Source organism: Vanessa cardui, chromosome 18, assembly GCF_905220365.1.
Source record: "Vanessa cardui chromosome 18, ilVanCard2.1, whole genome shotgun sequence".
Lineage (NCBI taxonomy): Eukaryota > Metazoa > Arthropoda > Insecta > Lepidoptera > Nymphalidae > Vanessa > Vanessa cardui.
This window is the reverse complement of record NC_061140.1, coordinates 11,150,516-11,172,200: the sequence shown is the minus strand read 5'-3', so window position 1 is coordinate 11,172,200 and position 21,685 is coordinate 11,150,516. Positions and strand designations below refer to the sequence as shown.

At 35.7% G+C, this 21,685-nt stretch overlaps 2 protein-coding genes across 4 annotated transcripts in view; one reads left to right on the top strand and one right to left on the bottom strand.

The window, feature by feature from the left end:
- The first annotated feature begins 151 nt into the window (after positions 1 to 151).
- Positions 152 to 6,497, top strand: LOC124537585 (protein yellow-like). The gene is made up of 8 exons (XM_047114459.1): positions 152 to 374; positions 929 to 1,132; positions 2,181 to 2,302; positions 3,148 to 3,377; positions 4,222 to 4,333; positions 4,903 to 4,983; positions 5,524 to 5,634; positions 6,297 to 6,497. The coding sequence occupies exons 1-8, from the start codon at positions 152 to 154 to the stop codon at positions 6,495 to 6,497; spliced, it is 1,284 nt and encodes a 427-aa protein (XP_046970415.1).
- Positions 6,498 to 9,063: 2,566 nt separating this feature from the next.
- The window catches only part of LOC124537252 (oxysterol-binding protein-related protein 9), a 97,064-nt gene continuing 84,442 nt past the window's right edge, over positions 9,064 to 21,685 (bottom strand). For 2 of the 3 annotated variants that reach the window (XM_047114025.1, XM_047114027.1), the window contains 8 exons: positions 19,521 to 19,624; positions 15,110 to 15,216; positions 14,608 to 14,693; positions 13,752 to 13,932; positions 12,678 to 12,937; positions 11,907 to 12,129; positions 10,837 to 11,064; positions 9,064 to 10,256 (listed from right to left, as the gene is read on the bottom strand). In XM_047114025.1, coding sequence (XP_046969981.1) covers positions 10,146 to 10,256; positions 10,837 to 11,064; positions 11,907 to 12,129; positions 12,678 to 12,937; positions 13,752 to 13,932; positions 14,608 to 14,693; positions 15,110 to 15,216; positions 19,521 to 19,624 — 1,300 coding nt within the window. In that variant the 3' untranslated portion in view covers positions 9,064 to 10,145. The remainder of the gene's footprint in view (positions 10,257 to 10,836; positions 11,065 to 11,906; positions 12,130 to 12,677; positions 12,938 to 13,751; positions 13,933 to 14,607; positions 14,694 to 15,109; positions 15,217 to 19,520; positions 19,625 to 21,685) is intronic. The other variant, XM_047114026.1, reaches the window with a different exon arrangement.

Sequence of the window (21,685 nt, the reverse complement as noted above, 5' to 3'; positions counted from 1 at the left end):
AAATCCAAGCGAAAATGTAATGTTGGCATATTATTGTATCTAATAGTCCGCGTAAATTCAATCATGAAACATAAAATGTTGCTCATTTCATCCATCTAATGTTTAATCTACACTTAAATTTTTAGTATACAAAGACAAAAATAAATAAATAATGAAAGCCGTTTTTATATTCTCAGTACTTTTATTTGTTTTTCACAATTCACAAAGTTTGTTACCTCCTAGATTCCAATGGAAAATTTTAGACTACGCATGGGAGGGGCGTGCTCGAGAAGCCGCATTAACTTCAGGCGCTTATATTCCTGAGAATAATATGCCTACAGGAATAACAAGATGGAAAAATAAATTGTTTATCACGGTACCTCGATGGAAAAAAGGTTTGACAGTCAATCTATAATTTATGTAAAAGTTAATAGGTTAAACAACTTTAAAATAATCTTTTAAAAGGATATAAACACCGACTTTAACATTGTCTATATATCATAACAATAAGAAATTATGTGACAAGAACCTATAATAAAATTAAAATACAAATATAGTACATGTTAGAGAAGAAAAACCTTTTTGTGCCAGACTCGTTTGTTACAAGCAAACATTGATAACAACTTGTAATTTTGTTATGATTGAGCCCAAGGAAGTTTAGTTAAAAAAAAAACCATTAGCAGCAACGTAGACGCGATAGAAGTGAAATAATCTTAAAATATATTGCTCTCCCTTTCAACGTCATATTTTCCTTCTCTCTCGCCTAACAAATTTTATTTCAACTTGATCCATTTTTAAATTTTACTTTTAATTCATATCTTATCGCTTATCGAATCGCTGCCAAACAAGTTTTACTACAAATCTCAATGATATTAATATAAAGTTGCGTGCAGAATGCAATTTTCATAAAACATCAAATAAGTATATTTTTGGATTTGAATGATTTCAGGAGTACCATCATCCCTGAACTACATTTATATAAATGGCAGTCAAACCCAGCCGTTGAACCCTTACCCGAGTTGGAACGAAGCGTTTGTTTCTGATAAAAGTTGCTGTATAAGTTCCAATAGTACTGTCGTGTCCACTTTTCGGGTACACGTGGATAAATGTGATCGTTTGTGGGTAGTTGACAATGGCGTCGCTGACATGACAAGTTAAGAGTTGCTTTCATTTTTAAATTGTTTTCTTAACTGTACCAATCAATCTCTTTCGTGTCTTCTCCATCCTATGTGATTTTGGCGAAATAATCTGTGCCCTGTTTGCACAATAAAAAGCCGTTGAACTAAGAATTAAATTGCATTGATAATTTATACTGAATACAAGTAATTGTCCAGTATCTAACTTAGCGGCTATCCGAGGTGTTGGTACTGGATCAAATCACTGGTCGTATATGGTATAGTGGTATGATGCTATTGGTATTTTTTGTAAAGTTGGCTGGTGTGAGGATGGATGTATGTATGTTTGTTACTCTTAATGAAAAAACTACCGAAAGGATTTGGATGAAATTTAACAGTAATATAGGATATACATCACAACACATAGGCTAAACTTTTTACAATTACAATTATGATGATTTTTGTAATTTGGTCATAATATAACAATACATAAAAAAGGACCCCTGCGAAGCCGGGACGGGTCGCTAGTTTTTTATAACTTAAGGTCAGAAGACGATTCCTAGTTTCTGACCAAGTCCTAGTTTACTATACGACGCCAAATCACATTACTTCCGGTCCAGTGTCAAGATGAGCTATCAAATAGACCGGTATTTGAAATAAAACTAGTTTTTACGGTTTTGAATGGCGTATATTAATTATTTTTAACATCCCGACGAGCACTTTACAGCGTTCGTGGTCACGGGTAGACCGTCGCAGTCTATATATACGCGATTCAAATGCGTAAAAACTAGTTTTATTTCAATGTGTAATAATCCGCATTGGAACAGCGTGGTGGAATATGTTCCTAACCTTCTCCTCAAAGGGAGAGGAGGCCTTTAGCCCAGCAGTGGGAATTTACAGGCTGTTGTTGTGTAATAATCGCGAAAATTTAAGACAACATTATGTAGACCGATATTTTTTTCTTCGTCAGCCTATGAGATTATGACCGAGTATTAAGATGCCGATGAGATGGAGGGGATCACTCCGTGTTAGTAGTCTTGTAAGTGGTGGTTTTATCATGACATAATTGTTCTTTCTTTTATTTAGATGAGTTAAAACAAATAGCTGCGCCAGCTATAGTCGTGTTTGATCTGAATAGCAATAGACTGATACACCGCTACGTTTTACAAGACGACGTCTTAAGAGATTCGTCGGTTTTGACGAGTATTGTAAGTTTTGATCAGAAACGCATTAGCAAAGATATAGTAGCCGCTTTAATTTGTACATATAAAAAAAGTTATCTTAAAACGATTTCACAATAATGTGTATATTTTTTTAATATTAAATAATTGCTTTACATGCTAAAGAATTTGGAATAGAAAAAAGTATATACCTATATTTAATATTATGTATGAACTCTTTTACTTTTTTAGTTTTATAAGTTGATTCGTATTGTTCATATATCTATGTGATTATTTAATATTAATAGTATTAAGATATAATTAGGGTAATATCGTCAAATGACGCTGACATCAAATCGGGACAAAGCATCATTAAATCCATATGCTTGGTGGTTAAGGAAAACATCGTGATTAAGCCTGCATGTGTTGCATATAGTGGAGAATGTGCCACGTTTATCCACCAATCATCGCTGGAGCAGCTTGGTGGAGAAAGTTCCAAACATCTTTCAAAGGTCTTAGCCTAGTAATGTGCCGTAAACATGCGAACACTTACTTATATGAAAAATACTTCGATAACAATGTATTATTATATGTATAATAATGGGAATGTATATTATAACGCCGGTAGATAAAAAAATAAACACTGCATTTGTTATTAAACTTATTGAATCACTGTTTCACAACTTCAATATGATAATTTATGTAACAAAAGCAACCCGAATCACACACTGCCGCCTATTTTATACAACTCTCCTCTCCTCTCCACAACGCACCTCCCGTCCTCGCCCCTCCTCGTCAAAAACTCCCCTCTCTAGTCAACACACCATCTGTTTTTCGTTACAATATAGTATTTTTTAAAAGTATTGGAATGAATACATATAACTTTCACCCAGGTTGTCGACACCATAGGCAAAGGCTGCGACAACACTTACGCCTACATCCCCGACATGGGTTCGAACGCGTTAATAGTGTACAGTTTGGGGGCGAACGCAGCGTGGCGGGTCGAAAACCATTACTTCCACTTCGACCCGCACTCGGGCGTGTACGATGTGGGCGGGGTTCAGTTCCACTGGAGTGATGGAATATCTTCAGTGGTCTTGGTACCATCGAAGAGGAGTAGTAGGTAAGATGTTATGATGATAATGGAGTGCTATTTACGATTCAAGTTTTGCTATAGATAGTATCTATGTTGTAGATAGTATATGTGTATGTATGTACCTACCTATTTTATTATAAAATTTATTTTTTATAAAAATACTAGTGAGCCGCCCGGCTTCGTATGCTTGTAATGTTATGACATCACAGTAGAAGATTCTAAATTTATCAGTGTTTCTATACTATATTATCCATGTATTATATACAACAAGTTTCTTCTTGAATCACTCGATCTAATAAAAAAAGCCGTATCAAAATACGTTGCGTAATTTTACACATCTTAGAATACATAGTCTACATAGAATACATATGTCTTTCCCTGTAAGCTACTAAAAATGGTATCGAACTAAACTAAGCAACTTTTTAATATTATGTAATTATGGTATATATTGTTCTATAGTTTTGTATAAAAGTATGGATATTTTTCTTCTTCATGATTCATGATTTTCTCTTTGCCTAAAGGTTGACTGGCAGATAGTTCTTTGAGGCATTAAGTCCGCCTTTTATTTCATTTAACTTAGTGGTCAATAAAATCTTTATATAAATAAATAACGGATATTACACGAAGTAGCCTGTCCTTCGCCTTATGTAATATTTAATATTATATGTTAATGACACATAGGTGATAAAATATTCTGACCAATTGAGTTGCAACCCTGGTCGGGTTTTATATCATGAAGAAAAGTATATAAAAAAGAAAATGAAAGAAAGAAAATTTTCCTATATCTATGTATCTAATACTAACTGTACATTATACTTACTTGAAGTTTTATGAATAAATACGTACTGTATTGAGTGTTAATCTTTTAAAGTTACCGAGATTTGTATTTCCATCCTACGTCGAGTACAAAACAATTTCGTATGCCAACGAGCCTCTTGAGAGATGATCGCTTCGCCACCGAGAACACCTTTAATGGAGTCCAAGTGAGTTATCATAATATTTCTAAGTTTTCAAGGTTTTACTAACTAGTTGTTCACAGTGGATGATTAGAGTTAGTTATAAAAAAAGTAGCCTATTTCGTTTGTCGGAGTTTGAGAAACTTTTTTCGGATTTGTTGTTTTTAACATTGATTACGAATTAATCGTGAAAAGAAACGTATTTCAAAAGACAAATTAGCGTTCAGTGACGTCATTCCTGTTACGATTACTTATTTGAGGTTACAGTTGTAAAAAAAGTAAACATTGAAAAGAAAATGAATTGCGTGTTTCGAATAAAAATGGAAGTTGGGGTTTGTCAAAGCTGACTCCAGATTCCTCTTTTCAGTTTGAAAGCACTTTTTTCTATTATTTATTTATTTTATTGATACGATTTTCTATTATTACTAGTTCAATTGTAAAAAATACGTGCATTTTTGGGTTTGGGTATTTGTAATGAAATCACGAACAAACTATTGGAATTTTTCAAATATGGCAATAAAATTTGGTATAAGGTTTCATTATTTAATAAAATATATACGTATGTTAATTCAAGAGTTAGTTTTAATGTGTTGCAGGTGTTGGGAGACAGAGGACCCAAGTCTCAAGCGACGGCTTGCGACTACGACCACTCTCACAATGTCATATTTTATACCCAGGTCATTATTATTTACATATATTTGACAATTTAGCTATTAACTTGGAGGTAGAGCTTTATACAAGTCTGTTTGGCACGGAAACATCAGACATTCTACCGCCAAACAGCAAAACTTATTAATTTGTTTCGGTTTAAAGGGTGAGTTAGTGTAACTACAGGCACAAGGGACATAACATCTTAGCTCCAAAGGTACGTTGACAATGTTCCAGGAATGGTTCATATTTTTTACAGCATTCAATATCAAGGGGTGGTGGTGATCACTTACTATAAGCAGCCTCTACCTATGTCATAAATATATATGTTTATATAGCATAGTGAAATATAGCGTTTTTGTAACTCTATCCAAATACTGTGTTTTCTTCAGCATTGATTTATTTTTAAAAGTATATAAGTTCATTGAGTTTGTTTAATACTCTGTTAATTTAAAATAATATCCTGAAATTTGAAAATAGAATCCTTTTTCAGAAATGGTTAAATAAAAATTACCGCCATAGACAATCGCTGAACTGTCATATTTCATTTCAATCTTTTCGTGTAACAGTTGAGCAGGAACGGCGTGAGTTGTTGGAATCTGGACAGAGAGATGACTCGAGAGAACGTTCCGCTAGTTATAAGTGATTGTTTGATTTTGGAATTCCCCAGTGATATTAAGGTACTTTACATTTTTAGGCATTAAAAGTTTCGTTTACATGGTGGTAGGACTTTGTGCAAGCCCGTCTGGGTAGGTACCACCCACTCATCACTACTCAGGATTGTTGTGTTCCGGTTTAAAGGGTGAGTGAGCCAGTGTAACTATAGGCACAAGGGACATAACATCTTAGTTCCCAAGGTTGGTGGCACATTGACGATTTAAGGAATAGTTAATATTTCTTACAGCGTCATTGTCTATGGGTGACAGTGACCACTTACCATCAGGTGGCCCATATGATCGTCCGCCAACCTATATCATAAGAAAAAATAGCAATAAAGTCGTGTCTTCCTGTACGCTTAGTGTTTCATGAATATGAATAAAATTCGATTAGTGCTTGTAATGGATACCCTGTTTCGATACTTATTATAAGATATATTTTCCAGTCGTGATAAACCATTTTATGAGTCTGTGGTCTATTGCTAAAAGATCTATATCAATTAAACCCTTACTTATAGTAATCAGACACAAATATGACATATGTCGGTTGGTTTATATAACATATGCTTTTTAATATTACCCTTTATAAATGTTTTGCAAATGGTAGGGTGTGGTAACTTTTGCCTTTTATTACCACAAAAATGAATTTAGTTTTGTTCAATCCTAACTGTTTATTTTCAATTCAGGTCGACAAAGAGTCTAATCTATGGGTGCTAAGTAATAGACAATCGCGTTTCCTCTACGGCTCTATGGATTTTAATCAGGTGAACTTCAGAGTATTGACAGCTCCAGTGGGGGCAGTTATAAAAGGCACGACATGTGAAAGGCTGTCTACAGTGGAGAGAGCTTTGAGTTTCATTATGAGACCCAAATCTAAATTCACATAAAAATCGGTACAGATCAAATATATATCATAACGTTCATTGGAGCTTAAGTACAAGCATTTGTAATAAACTATGAATTAATAAACAAACTAAAAACCTGATTTTTTTCTTTATTTTTTTTTATTTTTGTGTGATATCTACTTCCCTATTACTTTGAAGACCTCCGTGGTCCAGTCGATTATCATGGGTACGGCACTCGGAGGTTCCGGGTTTGATACCCGATTCGATGTAGAAAATTTATTAGTTTTCTATTCTGTCTTGGGTCTGGGTGTTTGTGGTGACGTCGTTACTTATAATTTTTCATAACACAAGTGTTTTAGCTACTTACATTGGAATCAGGGTAATGTATGTGATGTTGTCCAATATTTGATATCTTATAGTAAAATTGTTTACGAAGCGTTCAGAAGCATTGCTTGCTACTTACAAAAGTCTACGAGTACGTGGTTTGGTAAATGTATGAAATTTACTCGTTTCATTAAAATAATATACATAGATAGATATATAGATACTTTTATTATCCGTAAGCACAACGAATCGTATTTTTGAATACAAAAACCAGGCTTTATTAAATATTTAAGGACCACTACTGGCAGAGTCGAGTGCCGAGATGGCCCAGTAATTAGAACGCGTGCGTCTTAACCGATGATTGCGATTTTAAATTTGGCAACAGTGGCATTTTGAACGCTTTCTGGGATCCTGTTGTAAAACCGTATACATTGCCCCACAAAGGAGTTACTGACTCTATGCAGTCGAGTAACAGGAGTAACAAGTTTGTGTTTGTTCCTTGTACCAATATTATGAGTATCACATTTTCTCATGAAATCATAATTATTTTTTCGTACATAAATAACATTACAGAATATATATTGAGAAGCAACAGTCAATATCTTGATTTCTTTAAATTTATTCCTTAACGATTCTTTAGCTCCTAGGTTACAGATTGCGCGAATAGCCCTCTTCTGTAGCACAAATATGGTATGGATAGCGGCTGCGTTGCCCCACAGCATAATACCGTATGACATTATACTATAAAGTAACTGAAATATAATAATAATAATATACTTTATTGTACACCACAGTAACAGAGTAATTTAACAATAAAAATGAAATATATACAAAATAAAAGTAGATGCACAATAAGGCGGTCTTATCGCTAGGTAGCGATTTCTACCAGACAACCTAATGGGCTTAAAAACACAGTCTTGATTTCAGAGAAGGGTGGTGTCACATGTTATATATATAATGTTTAATGTATATTAAATAATAATTATCATATAATATACATGCACATATTCATACAAAAATATATACTTACATACTTACATACATACATACATACATACATACATAGATACTTACATTCAAAATGCTATATCAAATATCAAAAGTATTGTACCATAAGACAATGCCAGGAAATGGTCTTTCACAAGCTTTTTAAAAATTGATAGATTTTTTGCTTGTTTAATACACAGAGGCAATGCAAATATACTAAGCGAGCCGTATCAACATCGGTACATAATCTAAATATTTTGACCGCGAATGCCGCTGAACTCAGTCTACTCGCCAATCCGTTAATATGGGGGCCCCATTGCAACTTGGCATCAACAGTGAGGCCAAGAAACTCAGCAGAATCAATTGGATCCATCGATTCCCCGTTGAGGAGTACATCGGCTTTTACATTATGTGCATTTGGTGTACTAAATTTCACAATTTTAGTTTTATTATTATTTAGTCTAAGATTGTTTACGCTAAACCAATGTACTATATCAGCTATAGCATTGTTTACGTCGTCGTACAGTACCTTTTTCTATTAATTTTAAAAACTAAGGAGGTGTCATCAGCAAACAATACTATATCATGTTTGTTCCCAACAAGAAAGGGCAAGTCATTTATATATGTGAGAAACAGAAAAGGTCCAAGAATTGATCCCTGAGGGACCCCCATACCAACTGAGACCCCAGGAGACCTTTTTCCTTTAACGTCAACCCTTTGAAATCTATTGTTAAGATAAGAAGTCAGAAGGTCGAGCGCACATGCTCTAATTCCATAGTGATAAAGTTTCCTGACTAGAGTCTCATGTTGAACACAATCAAAGGATTTGAATAAGTCACAGAAAATGCCTAAGGCATCCCGTGACTCTTCCCAGGCTTCATAGATATTCTTAATAAGCTCGATACCAGCCTTTGTAGTCGAGCGACCCCTCGTGAAGCCAAATTGTTTACTATGAAGCAGATTATGTTTGTTAAAATGTTCTAATAATTGATTTAGAATTATTTTCTCAAATATTTTGCTCACGGTAGGTAGAATTGAAATTGGCCTATAGTTGTTGGGGTGTGAAGAACTGTGAAAGAATTACTACTACTAACCAACTAATGGAGGAGAAGGCCTTATCCCAGCAGTGGGAAATTTACAGGCTGGTACTTTACTGGCAGAGAGATAGTCGTTTTAAATCACAATATATTCATATGTATTTAAAAAAATACTTGATTTTAATGTTTGTCGTAGTCGTAGTTTTAGGCATGAATTTCAAAAGCGAGGATAGGACAGTTCTATAATTAAAAACACGTTAAATAATTTAAATTTTATTTAAATATACAACATGGTATCTATAGCTATTTAATTTAATTAAATAAGTCTATGTGATCGGATATAATTATATTCTTTTAAATGTCGTCGCGTCTTTTTAAACTCAAATCGTTCACAGTGTCAGTCTTTTCTATGGGAACGCGTCACGAATAAAACGTCTGATTTGAAAAATTTATATTTTAAAGAAGTTTCTATCGAACTATTAATTTCACATGGCAACATTGATAAACGATGCCGTACTTATATATTTCTTTAAATATATCATTATAATCTGTGAGATATATACAATAACACAACGTTTTCTTTCCATATTTCATTCGTCTTTTTTCACGTTCATTTGCGTGTTTAGATACTCTGTTAAATTCTCTTTTAAAAAAAAATTACGTACGCTTTCGTACAGATAATAAAAATATTTAATTTTGGAACGAATGACGCGTATAAATATTATGAAATTATTATTTGAAAAAGGAGTATAATATAAAATTATATAAAAGCGCGTTGAAATAAATATTTGACATAAAATTGCAATCGTAAATAAACACGCAAGAGCGATTTCATTCGTTCGGTTTGCTAACATTACTTAGTTACAAAGCAAAAAAGATCATTATTAGGTATAAATATTTACAATTATTGCTCAAATTAATTATTATAGGCCATTAGTGAAAAATGCTGAATATTCGATTTTAATAATAAAATGTAAAATGTTTCACGACATTATATACCATAACCTTATTGATATAAGATTTATTTCTGAATATTTTTTAGGCATGCAATACATTCGTCTCTGTGTTGCCAGTTAATGAAATACAAAGTCGTCATCGCAACGTGTCGTTTTATAAATTTGATTAATTTTACAAAGATAACATGTCATTTACCACTTGTTTCAATTTTTCACAATTTCACACTTCACTTCATTTCGATTCACATTTTCACTAAGCGATAAACGTCGGTGCGTAACGAAAATTTATATTTATCTAGTTTTGCTAAATTCCATAAACTGTGACGCAGAAATTTCTACCTTAATTGTATCTGATTAAAGTCCATAATCGGGAGACACAGAGTCCATTATCTGGCCTCGTTCTCCGGCGCCTTGCGTTCGGGCGACTTCGATCTCTCCGTCCGTTTGCTCAGGGGCTCGTTGTATTCCCAACCTTCCTCACCTTTCGGGCTGAATAACTGTAACGTAATATTAACTTTCAAATACAGACAACCTTAGATTTCATACAATATTATAATTCTTCATTTGGTGGTAGGGCTTTGTGCAAGCCCGTCTGGGTAGGTACCACCCACTCATCAGTTATTCTACCGCCAAACAACAGTACCCAGTATTGTTGTGTTGCGGTTTGAAGGGTGAGTGAGCCAGTGTAACTACAGGCACAAGGGACATAACATCTTCGTTCCCAAGATTGGTGGCACATTGACGATGTAAGGAATAGTTAATAATTTTTACAGCGTCAATGTCTATTGGCGATGGTGACCACTTACCATCAGGTGGCCCATATGCTCGTCCGCCAACCTATACCATCAAAAAAAAATCTACTTCGGAGAAAAATCTTAATGTTTTTTCATGTTATAGATAATACTATATAATGAAATAGATTTGGACCGAGGAAATTTGAGTCGATGATGTATGTAATAATGATGACCAATTATTAGATAATAATAAAATTCCAGCATCAATAGTAAAACTCATTCGCGTGACGCGTAAATGAGCATGTAAACCATCATAAGAGTTAGTTAAGTATAACAAGCCGACCTGCGTGATCCACTTGTCGCCGGCGTCGGCGCGTCGCTTGGCGGCGTCGCGCTGCGCCTGCTCGAGGCGGCGCTTGGCGGCCGTCGCGCTGTCGGTGTCGGCGGCGCGCAGCGCGGCGGTCACGTGGCGCCACACGCGGCGCGACTCGCCGCCCGCCTGCCGCGACACGGGCGCCACGCGCTTGCGCCGCGCGCGCATGTGCGACACGTCGAACAGCACCTCGCTGCGCTGCGAGGTCAAACGTAACAGCACTTAAATAAAAATGATCATTCCTCTCAATTATAATTATAGAAAAAATTTCAATCCGTACTTCAGACTTAGCAGTTAAATAATGACATTACCTATAGTCTGTTCGCGTTAAGATTGCAGTGAGTTGTCATTGTTTACCGGCCTGACTCCGCCCCCTTTGACCAATCAAATCTTTTCAAATTACAAAGTCAAGTTCACATTTAATTAATTATTAACTGATATTTTTATAATTTAAATTTTGTTTACATATTTATATATTTATATTTAATTTATTCAAGCTGTACACGTAATAATTAATATAAACTATTTTTTATCTTATTTTTATTATATTATATTTAGAAATTGCCATGTGGGATTTAGATAATGCTATGGAACTCGCTGCAGAAAATTATTTTATTTTAAATACTAACGAGGACACTAGTAATAGTGATTAAAATATTAATGACTTAATTTCGATTTTTTACTTTACTGTGTATTTTGTAAACTCATTATACTTAGTCTTTAAAACAAATATAATTTGTTGGAATTTTAACACAAATATGCATACACCTTCACCCTGCTGTTAAAAAAGATTTGATTGGTCAAAGGGGGCGGAGTAAAGCCGGTAAACAATGTCAACTCACTGCATTCTTAACGCGAACAGACTATAGTACTGGATATATTATTATATATTTTGTAATATGCCAAGAAAATATTTCTATCCTCTTCTATGCTCTTCCCCTCTCTTTCGCACATTTTTAAACATATATATAACGTATAGTTATTATACACTTTTGTGTTCCAAAAGAACGTAACCACCAAAACTAGTAACACCCCCTCACCCCGCTCTCGGTCCACCTGCCCTCCATGCGCGTGTTCCACTCGCCCTGCGCGGTGTAGTAGGGCTTCTTGTCGGCGCCGGCGAACACCTCGCACGTCACGCGATGCTTCTTGCCGCCGTAGAACGGTTTCGTGAGGAACTCTATGTTCGCCTTGTGTCCCGTCTGCTGACATTCGATCACAACCGACCCGCCGAGTTCGATCCACGGTACCGTCAATATTGATCTGAAATATTTAATCATTTATCGTGAAATACGTATATTGTTATACAAATAAATAAATATGAGACAACATCACATACATTACTCTGATCCCAATGTAAGTAGCTGAAGCACTTGTGTTATGGAAATCAGAAGTAACGAAGGTATCACAGACACCCAGACCCAAGACAACATAGAAAACTAATGATAATCTACATCGATTCGGCCGGGAATCGAACCCGGGACCTCAGAGTGGCGTACCCATGAAAACCGGTGTACACACCACTCGACCATGGAGGTCGTCAAAATAATTAGTTTGTTTTCAGCGGTAATATTAAAGAGGAACACAGTTTTAAGCAATAAAATTTTTCCTAACATTTTATTTTGTTTTTTGGCTCCTTTGATTCACATAATGTATAATTAAATTTATTTAGAAAATGTATACATCATTAAAAGTGAAAAATATAGATTGGCATAGTTAGTGACCATCATAATTTTGTCGAGGCTAGATGTGTCAGCAGGTTTAAAAAGTGTTTCTGATAGTAACTTATCTTCAACGAACATGATACTGACCTTCCGTAACCATTCGGGAAAGTAAGAGTATATTCTTCCTCGAGGTCGAGCAATGTCACCAATCCCCTGCCGATGTTGTGGACGCCTATGGAGAGTCCCAGGAACTTGCTCTTCGTCCAAACCCAGGCATCGAACTGTATGCGTTTGTTCACGTGCTCCGCGTAGAACGCTGATATGGGGGGGTGATGAGACACTTGCTCGGCCACGAAGGACAGCTGATCCGGCGAACACCACGGTACGGGACCGTCGCCTACTTCTTGCTGGAAATTAAAAGACATAATTCATCATTTACAAGAGAAACGCACTTAAAAACTTTTTGGACGATTATAGACCACAAACTAACGAATTAATATATTTTAATATAATAAACTAGCTGTACCCGCGACCTTGTACGCGCTTGAATTTGACAAAAAAAAAAAATATTGTAGCCTAAGTTACTCCCTATTATATTAGTTATGTGCCCGTGAAAGTTCTGTCAAAATCGATCTAGCCGTTCCAGAGATAAGCCGGAACAAACAGACAGACAGACCGTCAACAATTATAAAAAAAATATTTTGGTATATGTACCGTGTATAAATGCTTATGCACGCTTATGAGTAAAAAAGGGCTATTTTAAGATTACAAACAGACACTCCAATCTTATTACATGTATAGAATAGATGTGAAATTAACTGTCCACCTCTCTGTCGCTCTTTCACAACCAAACTTCATGATGATGAAACTTGAACTGAATTTGATGAAATTGGCTATGAACAAACTTGAATTGAAAGAAAGCACACAGGCTATTTTTTTGTCGAACATATGAAAACCAACACCTTAAATCGCGCTATGTATATTATATTATGACCAAATTACATAAAATATTTATATATTGTAGTCTATGTGTTATTCTAATGTATAACCTATACTACTGTAAAATTTCATCCTAAGCCGTTCAGTAGTTTTTTCGTGAAAGAGTAACAAACATACATACAACAATCCTCACAAACTTTCGCCTTTAAATTATTCGTAGGACAAGCGTTCGCACAAACTTATCTACTTTATGCATGCGTGTAAGGGGAGTACAATAGTTACCTTTGCCGGGTTGTTTTCTACGGATTCTCCGTCGAGGTCCCAGTGACAGCGGAATATTTCGCCTAGTATAGGATTGTAGGGCTTCTTCGCGACTTGCGACTTGCGACCCGCGTGGTAGGAGCTGAGGTACCATCGGACAACTTGGACCATTCTGTCGCGGGGTGTTGGCATGTCTACTATCCTGAAAGATTTAAGAACATTTGTTTTATTGTCAAAGTTACAATATATGTGTATAGTAAGACACAACTTAGACGTAGTATCGGCAAAATTCGCAAAACCGATCACATCCGAATTAAGTACGCTATCCCAAATTATCAATATTAATTTCTTATGTGAATATGATCTTTACACAAACGTAATAACTTGTAATATCGTATGACCTAATATATTCGTCAATTTGACATCATGTACTTGCTTTATCGGGTTGAACTGACGCTAGAAACTATAGCGATGAATAGCGTCGAAAGGCGCGATAGCGGACTATTTCTATTCTTCGTATAAATCGGCAGTAATCGGTTTTATTGAATTTGCTGAAGTCATATCTAAGTTATGTCGTACTATAAATTATTACTTAAATAAGCTTGTTTAGGTGCTTAGGTACTCTGTCAGAGGTTAAGTCATAGTCATATAATTTCCCTTGTTATGTTATGTTCTGGTTTAAAGAACAAGGGTAATCTCTGTTCATTATTAACGATGTAAATACTTTACTCGTTTCATCCTTATCGAAGTTAGTATCGAATGAATATTACCACGGCTCAGAATAAAGATTCTACCGGCTAGCAAAATTACAAGATATTCATTAAATTATTTTTCAAAAGCCGTTTGCTATAAAGCATATATAAATGGTTGAACTCACTTAACAAACTGATCGGGATGGGCGAACGAATCCGCGTACATTTCGAGTAGCGATCGCCTCTCCAGGATGAACGTTGGAAGCACAACCTGCGATATACGAAGAGAAATCATTAAATCATATGAAAATAAATCTCCTGGGGCTATAGACAGTGTGGGGTCCCCCAGGGATCTATTCTTGGGAATCATTTGTATATTGCATTTTACTTTACAGTCTTTACGGAGCCGAGATGGCCTAGTGGTTGAAACGCGTGCATCTTAACCGATGATTTCGGGATCAAAGCATCACTGAATATTCATGTGCTTAATTAGTTTTTATAATTCATCTCGTGATCGGCGATGAAGGGAAACATCGTGAGGAAACCTGCTTGTGTCTAATTTCATAGAGATTCTGCCACATGTGTATTCCATCAATCCACATTGAAAAAGCCTTATCCCATAACTTATCACAGCAGTCTGAAATTTACAGGCTGTTGTTGTTTTATTTTTCTTTACGCATTTCTCACCTTAGTAAGGTCCATGCCGATTTTGACTTGTGATAGCAAATGCGTGACGACGGACCCATGGTTCTCCATAGATCCAAGGTCACTGTCCGAGTCATCTTCGTATAGAGCTAGAATAGAAAAAAAAGTTCTCTTAGATTGAAACTTGAAATCAGCAAATAGTACGAAAAATTAATAAAAAGAACTCTTACATTCTCTTCAAACAATTTCGAAAGATGAAAACATAATTATTCACAAGATCTGCCTATTCTTGAAATTCCTTTGTTCGACTATAAATTTTCTTGTTTCAAGCTAAGTCTACTTGGATGAAGTTTTGAAGTTTAGCGTAAAGGATCCGATCGACGCGGTAAGTTCGAAATTGGGTTAAGTAAGCCGCAGCGCTATTCCGTAAGAACACACTTCGCATCTCGTATCTCACTCGGAACATCTTTCAAACACACTCATGAAGATACGCTACATTGTTGCGTGTATTTTTTATATGTTACTAGCTTCGTTCTCGTAGAATATGTATATATTTACAAACTAGCTGTGCCCGCGACCTTGTACGCGTTTGAATTTAACAAAAAAAATATATTAATGTAGCATAAGTTACTCCTTATTATATCAGTTATCTGCCAGTGAAAGTCCCGTCAAAATCGGTCCAGTCGTTCCAGAGATTAGCCGGAAAAAACAGACCGACAAATATTATAAAAATATTATTTTGCTATATGTACCTTGTATATATGCATTGAGTAAAAAAGGGCTAGTTCAGTATAACAAAGAGACACTCCAATTTTATTATATGTATAGATTAACATAAAATATTACCATGAAGATTGATATACATACAAAGAGGCCTTATATCTTTGTTTCCAAAAATAAGACTATGTCCTGTCTCAGGCTCTATACTATTTGTGTACCAAGTATCATTTAAATCGATCCAGTAGTTTCGACAGCCAGATAGACAATAGTTACTTTCGCATTTATAATATTAGTAGTACGGATAATCACGATCGTCTGTATATGAGATATATCTTCGCTATACATTACATACGAGAACTTTATTTAATTATTTTTTATGGTATAGGTTGACGGACGAGCATATAGGCCACCTGATGGTAAGTGGTCACCATCGCCCATAGACAATGACGCTGTAAGAAATATTAACTATTCCTTACATCGTCAATGTGCCACCAACCTTGGGAACTAAGATGTTATGTCCCTTGTGCTTGTAGTTACATTTATCATATTTATTCGCAGGTAGATATTTGCATGTTTGCCTTAATCGTGATTTAATCATCCTTATTTTACTCGTAAATAACCAAGAGAATTACAGTATTTATATATCTGCAACGCTGCAATACAATTCGAGACCCATTTAATCCAGTCTAATAGTATTGGTGGCGTTTGCAAGCGAGTGGTGTGACTTCCAAAATCCATTAAGAGAATGGATGTTCACATATTACGTGGAATTGAAACTTGAAACAATAATTACACTGAGATAGATAATTATTAACTATCTTTAAATAATAAGTAAGGAGTGTGTACACCGGTTTTCATGGACCACTCCGAGGTCTCGAGTTCGATTCCCGGCCGATTCGACGTGAAAAAGTTTTCTGTGTCTTCTTGGGTCAGGGTGTTTGTGGTACCGTCGTTGTAATTTTCCATAGCACAAGTGCTTTAGCTACTTACATTGGGATCAGAGTAATGTATGTGATGCCCAATATATATGTATTTATTTATTTATGTTCCTCAATTGCTCAAATACATTTTGGTACGAAAAAAAAACATGATTACCGAAACCTACTTTTCTTATTTTGAAGTGATATAAATTAATTACTTTTAAAGTCAATACAAAATTCATGAAATTGAATTGTTGTATGACATTAACAATTATATATGTATGTAATTTATCCCGCCTGGAAGTCTACAAGTATTAATTTCACTCTTTTTTTCGTGTATACAATCATGTATACTGAATAATATACCTTCTTTACTATTAAATTTTTACAAACGATTTAAATTTATGAAAAGGCAAAGTTAAAAAGATCTATGGAATTTTATTATAGAAACGAAGTGAATCGTTAAATAAAAACGTAACGGTTCGCTAGAGATATTATCCGATCACAGGAATCGCTTTATTCCTGCCACGTGACGCGTGTTGTATCAAGTACGTATGAGTCACATTCAAGGAATAGATTGTCATGCCAGTACAATGAAACTTAGAAATCGTTGACGAGCCGAGATGGCCCAGTGGTTAGAACGCGTGCATCTTAACCGACGATTGCGGGTTCAAACCCAGGCAAGCACCGCTGATTCATTTGCTTAATTTGTTTTTATAATTCATCTCGTGCTCAGCGGTGAAGGAAAACATCGTGAGGAAACCTGCATGTGACAAATTTCATAGAAATTCTGCCACATGTGTATTTCCACTAACCCGCATTGGAACAGCGTCGTGGAATATATTCCAAACCTTCTCCTCAAAGGGAGAGGAGGCCTTTAGCCTAGCAGTGGGAATTTACAGGCTGTTGTTGTTGTTCACGAGCCATTATGTGGCGTGACATTTTATCTTCTTTCAACTGTGATAACTGTGTGAAACAAGATATGTTTTAAACTTCTGAGCCTTTATTGAATTTAATTATAATCTATATCTATATTAATATGACGACTTCTGTGGTCGAGTGGCGTGTACACTGGTTTTCATGGGTACCCCACTCCGAGGTCCCGGGTTCGATTCCCGGCTGAGTCGATGTAGATTATCATTAATTTTCTATCTTGTCTTGGGTCTGGGTATTTGTGATACCGTCGTTACTTCTGATTTCCCATAACACAAGTGCTTTGGCTACTTACATTGGGATCAGAGTAATGTATGTGATGTTATCTCATATATATATTTATTTATATTATAAATGTGAAGGTAAATCTGTCTGTCTGTCGCTCATTCACGACCAAACCAATGTAGCAATGAACCAAATTTGTTGAAATTTGGTGTAAAGCAAACTTTAACTTCTAGGAAGGACATAGGCTACTTTTTTTGCCTAACACATGACAAGCGACCACCAAAAACGCGAAGCCGCGGGCGATAACTAGTGTCTCACAACCAGATCTTTGAAACTAAAAAGGATTGAATTGAAATTTAGCATAGTCCTTTCAACTTAAACTCCAAAGTAGGGGTCGTTAGTGGGACAGGTAACTTAGTATGAATTTTAGCACTAGCGCGCACTGGTAACTTTTGTCACAGTGACTGTTTCGTCAATCTTGTCAAATCCGTGAATATGTACAGATGCAGACACAAATGTCACCCAATTGTCACGTCGTAAAGTACGCGCACCTCCATACATATTCATGGACTCGACAAGAGTGACAAAACAGTCACCGTGACAAAAGTTGCCAGTGCGCGCTAGTTCTTACGCATACACATTTACCGCGACGCGACGCGTCTTGAGAATGAGACAAACGTATAGCAATGTACATGCTACGCCGTTCGCACCGAGCGAAATTTCGCGTCGGCGAATTTCCCGTGGCCAGGCTGTTAGGACGTGGTACTAGCACACGCTACGACTACACTTATTATAGCGTGTAGTGATATCGTGTGTTTGAAACAAATTCTTGGTGAGTTCGTACAAATACTTCATCCAAGCAAACTAATGATACGCATGAAGAGCTTAATATGAAAATTAGCCTCTAGAGATCACATGATAATGTTGATGTCATACACACTCCTACGGTAATCCGACAAACGTTTTGCAGGACAGTATCGGACTGTCGAAATTGACCCCAAATGGTACGCATTATTTTACAAATGAGTGTAACTTGTAATCCGAAGAATTATATATTCAATGCTAAAGACGAAAGACAACCTCCCTGGTCGAGTGGTATATACATCGGTTTTCATGGATACGCCACTCCGAGGTCCTGGGTTCGATTCGCGGCCGAATCAATGTAGATTATCATTAGTTTTCTATGTTGCCTTGGGTCTGGGTGTGTATGGTACCGCCGTTACTTCTGATTTTCCATAACACAAGTGCTTTAGCTACTTACATTGGGATCAGAGTAATGTATGTGATGTTGTCTCACATTTATTATTATTATTATTAAAAAAAATGATAAGATTTATACTCCGAAGTATTAAGAAGTGATAGATGTAGTCAAATTCAAAAAACAAAAAACATGTCGAGCTCAATAGTGGTGGCGCACAGGTAACCTGTTCAATGCTGCATTATCTTTGTAAGCGAAGATTGTCACAAAATATTCAATTATAATAGACATGTCGGATTACAAGGGATGGCGGATTAGACGAGGGCCGGATTATCGGGAGTCCACTGTATTACATCATGACAGATGCCACGGTGACTACTTACTATCACGTGATCCATGCGGCACACGACTGTTATTCCACAAAAGTAGGTAATGAATGAGTTGTGATGAATCTCACCGTCATAGTCAATCTCACCGTCCCTCGTCCGCGGCAGGTCGACGGCGGCGGGCGGCGTCGCCTCTTGCTCGGACGCGCCCTCCGCCCCGCAAGTGCGGCTCGCACTGAAACAATACAACAAATATTAGAACACTTGATAGCTGGAAATTATAAGAAATTTTAATAATTTTAGGTTCGATTTATTTATTGTTTTTGGTACAAAAAATAACCTTTATTATTATTAGGTCTGACCTGACCTTTACAAAAATAATGACTTCTGGTAAATATAATAATGATATCACATTACAAACCAACATAAATAAACTTTTTATTGAAAGTTGATTTATATTTTTTTTGAAAATATTGACGTGACAAGTGTAAATATTCTTAAGTTATGAATATATCTTGACATCAAAATTTTAATACTCGTTTTTTCATTAGGAAATATGAATATATGCATGTATTATGCATACATGTACGATGTAAACCACATTAAAATCCTTTGGATAGTTTTATATCTAAGCGAACTTGTTTGGGTTGCTTTGTTTTATACTACACAGATACATATACATACATACACGTTAGATACTACCATCAGAATATAACAGTAGATATTTCACTGCAAACAATTTGTTGACCTAATTTAATATAAAACATCAATATGCACAGTTGAAAAATAGATTTACTTCGCTCTGTAAAACTTTATAAAATTTCCTGCATTAAATAAAATATTTACAGTCTCCGATGTCAACGAGAGTGGTATGTTGGAAAATATGTATAAAATACAATTCTAGTTTTTTTACGGAAATTTGTTTGCAAATATCCGATGAAACTACATTTTGTAAGAAGGTACTTTTAGCTTTTTAAGCATCAGAAGGGTATTATATAGGGCTAATGTTAACATATGACAGTCTAGTTGTCATAAGCACCTTCGCGCACGTTTTAGGGGTTCACAGTCAGGTGGTAAGCATAAAAAGTATAGTCTATATCCTTCCTTAACTTCATATCAAATTTCATCAATTTCGGTATAGTGGTCTCGCCGTAAAGTAGGTACAGACAGACATCTAATATTAGTATAGATTATTTAAAAAAATAAAATAAATGTTAATTAGACTGTACGTAAGTAGGCTGTGCCTAGTTATACTCAAATTTAGTCAAACATATATGTAAAATGTTTAGCACTCTTATATATATTCCAAACATCCAATAAATTTTAGATTTCTTTAAGATTACTAAGGCAGACAAACTAAGAAGTTCGGGAATCCCTCCCCTCTAGGTGTCGGAGGCCCTCATAGGCGGCCCGATACCGTGGCACCTGCCGAAGAACGGAGAGGGTACCGCTGGAATTTTAGTAAGTAAATCCGGCGTACTTGGGTAAACTCGGCTTCCAGGTCTCAGGAGAGTCGCAAACTTTCCATCATGTGGGGGAATGCGTTTTTCCAGCGAGAAAAAAAAAGGTGAACTAAGAAGTGACTCTACTGGTGTATAGCAGAAGACAAAATAGGTATGACGTAGGCACATTAATAGATGAACCGCGAGATGTCTGAATGTATGTTAATTTAAAGTAATTAGAGCGTTCACGTCACTATCGTTAATTACAAGCGTTCGAGACTTCAACGCTACGTTGCATCAATAGATACTTCATTAAAAGGATTTTTTAAATTTTTATTGCAAGGCCAACCGATAGTAAGTAATTATTATCGCTGATAGATTTCACTCTCTCGAATTAATTAATTAAAATCTTATATTAACCAGTAATAACTTCCTGTTTCTGAAACGCTGATCAAAGTCAGATTAATTGATTTCTCTTTCATCTGAATTTTCGTTGAACGAATATGTTGATCATTGAGAGTTCTGTATAAGTGAGATCAATTAATTTAACTTTAATTAATATTTACATAACTATCGGTAGAATATGTGCTTTTAAAATGGCATATTATTTTACAAGCTTATCGTTATAGTTGCCATAAAACCTACATGATGCACAGAAGCGTTCGCTGTTTCTCGCCCAATAATTTATTTGGACAGTAGTTTGTTACGAAGTTATATAAACAAATAACCTTACTTCACCAATGCGCCACTAACCTTTTGAAATATGTTATGTCCCTTGTGTCTGTAGTGACACTGGCTTCTCGCCCTTCAAATCGGAAGACAACAATACCGAGAGCCTGCTGTTATTATGCGGT